The sequence below is a fragment of the Vombatus ursinus genome, unplaced genomic scaffold (genome assembly GCF_900497805.2).
Source record: "Vombatus ursinus unplaced genomic scaffold, bare-nosed wombat genome assembly UNPS02014797.1, whole genome shotgun sequence".
Lineage (NCBI taxonomy): Eukaryota > Metazoa > Chordata > Mammalia > Diprotodontia > Vombatidae > Vombatus > Vombatus ursinus.
Genome location: NW_020954575.1, coordinates 16,709,032 through 16,715,018, shown reverse-complemented (window position 1 = coordinate 16,715,018; position 5,987 = coordinate 16,709,032). Strand labels below are relative to the sequence as shown.

General features: G+C 36.9%; 1 protein-coding gene across 4 annotated transcripts in view; it reads right to left on the bottom strand.

Annotated features, from left to right (window-relative positions):
* STAT3 (signal transducer and activator of transcription 3) overlaps nucleotides 1-5,987 on the bottom strand; it is a 61,118-nt gene that overhangs the window by 25,807 nt on the left and 29,324 nt on the right. For all 4 annotated transcript variants that reach the window (XM_027870624.1, XM_027870626.1, XM_027870625.1 and 1 more), the window contains exon 2: nucleotides 2,262-2,413. In XM_027870624.1, the coding sequence (XP_027726425.1) occupies nucleotides 2,262-2,389 (128 nt within the window). In that variant the 5' untranslated portion in view covers nucleotides 2,390-2,413. The remainder of the gene's footprint in view (nucleotides 1-2,261; nucleotides 2,414-5,987) is intronic.

The window sequence follows — 5,987 nt, the reverse complement described above, 5'->3', positions numbered from 1 at the left end:
TATATTAGCTCAGCCTACCCATGAGCAATTGATGTTTTTCCAATTATTTAGATCTGACTTTGTCTGAAAAGTGTTCTGTAATTGTGTTCACATAGTTCCTGGGTTTGTTTTAGTAGGTAGACTCCTAAATATTTTATAATGTCTACAGTAACTTCAAATGGAATTTCTCTTTCTATCTCTTGCTATTGGGCTTTGTTGGTAATATACAAAAATGCCAATGATTTATGCGGGTTTATTTTATAGCCTGCAACTTTGCTAAAGTTGTTTATTATTTCAAGTAGTTTTTCACTTGATTCTCTAGGGTTCTCTAAGTATATCATCATCTCATCTCCAAAGAGTGATAGCTTTGTCTCTTCTTTGCCGATTCTAATACCTTCAATTTCTTTTTCTTCTCTTATTGCTAAAGCTAACATTTCCAGTACGATATTGAATAACAGTGGTGATAATGGACATCCTTGTTTCACCCCCTTCACATAGATCTTTCCAGATTCTCTGCATTCATCACACATATCATTTTTTATAACACAGTAATATTCCATTACAATCATGTACCATAATTTTTTTTGCCATTCCCCAATCAACGTGCATCGACTTTGTTTCCAGTTTTGAGCTATAACCCAAAGTACTGCTATAAATATTTTGGAGCACATAAGGGCTTATTTCTAATTGACGGCTTCTTTGTGGTATAACTCCCATAATGGAGTTTCTGGTTCAAAGGGTCTATGTATGAACTAAAATGTGCATTTTTTTTTACTTTATTTGCATAACTCCAAATTTGCTTTCCAAAATTGCTGTACCATTTCACAGGTCTAACAATGTATTAGTGTGTCTATCTTTCCATAACTCCTCCAACACTGACTGTTGTCTTTTAAAAAAAATTTTTATTTTTGCCAATGTGCAAGGTATGAAGTGAAACCTCAGAGTTGTTTTGATTTGTATTTCAATTATTATTAGTGATTTGAAGCATTTTTTCATATGGTTTTGAGTACTTTGTAGTTCCTTCAGGAATTATTTGTTCATATCCTTCGACCATTTATCTATTGAAGAATGTCTATGACTCTCATATATACTTATTAATTGTTTCTATATCTTGGATATTGAACATTTATCAGAGAAATTTTACACAAAGATTCTTTTCCTATTTGATCACTTCCCTTCTTATCCTAGATGCATTAATGTTGTGTGTGCAGAATGGTCAAGAGGCAAGTTTCAAGTAATCAAAGTTATCTATTTTATCTTTTGTAATTGCCTCTTCAAGCAAGTTCAGTTTCAAGTAATCAAAGTTATCTATTTTACCTTTTGTAATTGCCTCTATCTATTTTGTTAAGAAAACATTTCTTGGGGGTAGTTAGGTGGCACAGTGAATAGAGCTCTGGCCTTGGGGTCAGGAGGACCTGAGTTCAAATCCAGCCTCAGACACTTAACAAGTACGATCTGTGTGACCCTAGGCAAGTCACTTAACCATGATCACCTCACAAAAAAAGAAAAAAAAAAGTAAAGAATACATTTCTTACCCATAGCTGTGTACCAGAGGTACATGATCTGTTTCTCCTAATTTTTTTATAGTATGATCTTTAATATTAAGGTCACATATTCATTTGGAGACTGGTGTAAAGTGTTGGTCTAAGCTTAATTTCTGCCATTCTTCTTTGCATTTTTCCCAGCAGTTTTTATCAAATAGGGAGTATTCCCCTAGGTAACATGTTTTTCACTTTATCCAACACTGGGTTATTGAGTTCTATTGTTTCTGAACATCCCTTGTCTAGTCTGTCTCACTGACCTATGTCCCTAATTTTTTTTTAACCAATACCAGATGGTTTTGATGACTACTGCTTTCGAATATCATTTGAGGTCTGGAAGTGCTAGTCCCCCTTCATTCTTACTTCTTTTCATTATTTCTCTTCATAGTCTAGATCCTTTGTTTTTCTAAATGAATTTTACTATTATTTTGGCAAGCTCTGTAAAGTATCCTCTTGGTAATTTAATTAGGATAGCATAAAAGTGCAAATAGATTTTGGTAGTATTGTCATTTTTATTACATTAGCACAGCCTAGCCATGAGCACTGACTATTCCTCCAGCTATTTAGCTTGTTCTTTAATTCTAAGAATGCTTTGTAATTGAATCTGTAAGTCTTCTGTGTGCCCCTTTTCTTTCAAAAAATTTTTTTCAATTTAAAATATTCTCAGAACATTTCTCTCAATTTGACACAAAGCCCCATGTTTTATGGGGGAGCCACTCAAATCTCAAAAAGAAGTCTTACCAGTCCTGGCTCTCTATCCAGGGAGCCAGAAATTGCCGAAGCTCCATGGGAAAGCTGTCGCTGTACAACTGGTGAAGTTGCTCTAGGTACCGTGTGTCGAGCTGCTGCAGCTGGTTCCATTGTGCCATCTTGCTGGAGTCTAGGGTTGTCAGCTACAAACCAAGAAACACATATGGTTGATGTGAATTCTGAGACAACTATTGAACTTGTTAAGGAACAATAGGCCCATTCTCAGAAGTAACCAGCCTACCTATTCTGCACATAACTCAGAACATGATAAGGGAAGATAGTATACTTTGAAAGAGAAGTTTTACTTTGCTCTATCTGGGTGGCGCATACATTGATCACAAGTCTTCTAGCTTTGTAAACCAAATGTGATTTCCACTAAATTACAAGATTAGCAATGTACACATTATGCAAATTTCTCAAGTAATTTAGGATAAACAAAATCAAGGCTGTATTAAAAATATGGTGATGGAATAAGTATAGAATGAAAATGAAAATGGGAAGCTAATTCTAGTAATGAATTTTTTTTATTTAAAATTTTTTCAATTATCAAGCATTGATTTTTTTTCTCCCTGAAACCTCTCTTCCAGTGGGGGAAAAAAAAGAAAAGGAAAGGAAAAAAGAAAAAAACTCCTTATAACAAATATGTATAGCCAAGCAAAACAAATTCTCATATTGGCCACGTCCACAAATCTATGTCTCATTAGGTTGAACATTTTAAAATGCATAAAAAGATTTATCCATACCTTTAATAACTCAATTTTAAATACTCTCTGTTGATGGGGTACTTAAATATATAGAATGAGAGTTTCATGAAACTAGTCCTGCCCCGGGTTCCAGAAAACCTGAATGAAATCTTTAAGTTTGAGAGACCATTTTGGCCTATATAAACCTCTCTCAGACCAATTTGGATCATGAAAATGGAAACTCAGATGAAACCATTTCAAGCAGCTGCAAAAGAGTAATGACTAATAGTGACTCCTACTTATTCAATGGTTTAACAATCTATGATTGTGTTGGTGTGGCTATCCCCTCTACCAACACAGATCACAACCTTATTAATTCTCAGCAAATGGTCTTCATGACATGCTACAGCTAAAATATATATCACTCTGCAGCCAAACTGGTAATGAGCCTTTCTGAAATCAGACAGTCTGGTCCTTAGTCTAAAGAAATGTAACATGCAGTCTGTTACTAGGCTTGTTTTCAAAACTTTTTACCTTGGCAGAACTTCAAGAACCCAAGCACTGGAGAAAGCCTTTCACAGAGGGACATATAAGAGGTGTGAGGGTCATCAAAGCACTGACAGACCAACAGATGCCAGGGGTTATCTCAAGATGTCGATGATCTTCAGTGAATGATACAATTCAAAAGGCACAAAGTTACTACAGGTCCAAGCTTATGACTTCTTTTTTTGATAGTGATACTATTTATACACACATTTTATATCTCTATTCAAATATAATTGAAATTATATTATATTCATTATATTCAAATAGCTCTGAGATCTTATTAATTTGAGAGTTTCCTCCAATGACGCAGATCACAATCCATCCACACCTGCCCTTCCTGTGCAATGTTTGTACATGTTCTCTAAAGTGCACCGTAGGGGGTTCATCCAACATGTTGGGGTATTTCACTTTTTTCCAACATCTCAAAGGTACCAGAGAAGCACTTCAGCTATTCACTCGTCTTTGCTCTTGCCTCTTGGCCAGCTCATCTTCTCTTCCTGTTATGCAACTCCTTTTATACCTGTTCTTCAGAATTTCTCATGCATTCTATATTGCAACCAATTCACAGAAATCAGAGGCCTTTCCATTGCCCTCTATGTCATTCAGTTAACAAGCACTTATTAAGCGCTTAATAAAAAGTGCCAGGCTAATGGAGACACAAAGAAAAGTAACAAACACCATCACTGCTCTCAAGGAACTCATATTCTAATCAGGGAGACAACTTGCAAACAATTAAGTACATCCAAGACATACATACACAGTGTAAATAAAAAGTAAGCTAAGAGGGCAGGCACTAACAATACAGGGGACAGAGGAAGGCCTCTTGCAAAAAATGGAGCTTCAGATGAATCCTGAAGGAAGCCAAAAGGCAGAGCTGAGGAACACAAACATACTAGGCATGAAGAACAGTCAGTTGATAGACGGAGGAACAGCAAGTAAGGCAGTGGTGCTGAACCATAGAGTGAGTAGAGGGGAGTAAAGTCTAAGACAGGGAAGGTAAGAGGGGGCTGGGCTGTGAAGGACTTAATTGCCAAACAGGGCATTTTACATTTGAACCTGGTGGTAACAAGGAGCCATTAGAATTTATTTTGTAGGGGCGTGACCAGATGTGTGCTCTGGGAAAATCACTTTGGCAGTTGAGTGGAGGATTAGTAGAATTGGATAGACTGGAATGAAGAGAGAGACAAGGCTGGGAGACCAAACAGAAAGCATTACAATAATCCAGGCATGATGTGATAAGGGCACACATGGAAAGCAGGGCACATAAATGGATGTGACAGCAGAAATGACAAGACTTAACAGACTGAATATCTGGGCAAGCTTGAGTGAGGGGTCATGGATGACACCAAGGATTCAAGCCTGTGGGACTGGGAGAATTTTGATGCTTTTGATGGTAATAAGAAGTTGGGAAAAGGGGAGGTTTTGGAGGGAAAAATCACGACTTCTGTTTTGAATATGTTGAATTGGAGATGCCTTTAGGACATCCAATTTGAGATGTCTAAAAGGCAAGTTGGTGATTCAAGACTGGAGTTTGGGAGAAAGAATAGGGCTGGATATACAGATCTTAAATCATCTGCATTGAGATAATAACTGAACCCAGGGGACCTGATGAGAATACCAAGTATGATAACATACAGCAGGGATTCTTAACCTTTTTTTGTGTTATGGGCCCCTTTGGCAATCCTGTGAAAGCTATGGATTCTAAAATTAAAATACGAATTCCAAAGGAAATTAATTATATTGAAATGTAGTTGCCAAAATATTGAAAAAACAAAACACACAAAAAACTAGTTCACAGACCCCAGATTAGGAATCCTTGGTATAGAGGAAGAAAAGGACCCAGGGAGTAATGTCATGAAAACCTATAGAAGAGAAAATATTCAGGAAAAGAAAATGATTTACAGGGTCAAATGCTGCAGAGAGGTCAGGAAAGATAAGAACTGAAAAAAAGGACATCAGATTAGTAAATTAAGAGATTATTAGTAAAAGAGTAGTTCCAGTTAAATGATGAGGTTGGAAGACATTGCAGAGGGTTTTGAATTAAGTGAAAAGAGAGTAAGTGGTGGCACCTGGTGGGTGGTTAGGTGATATAGTGGATATAGAGTGCTGGGTTTGGAGTCAAGAAGACCTGAGTTCAAATCCAGCCTCAGACACTTGCTAGCTGTGTGGCCATGCACTTGACCTCTGTTTGCTTTAGTTTTCTCAATCGTAAAATAGGGATGATAATACCATCTATCTCACAGGGTTGTAGTGAGGATCAAGTGAAATAAAATTGCTTAGCACAGTACAAAGCATATGGTAGGCACTATATAAATGTTTATTTACTTTCCTCTTCTCTCTTCTTCTTCCCTTCCCACCTGGGATAGCTTTTTCAAGGAGTTTAGTCAAAAAAAGGAGAGATATAAGAAAATAGCCAGGGGACAGCTAGGTGGCACAGTGGATAGAGCACGGGTCCTGGAGTCAGGAGGACCTGAGTTCAAATCTAACT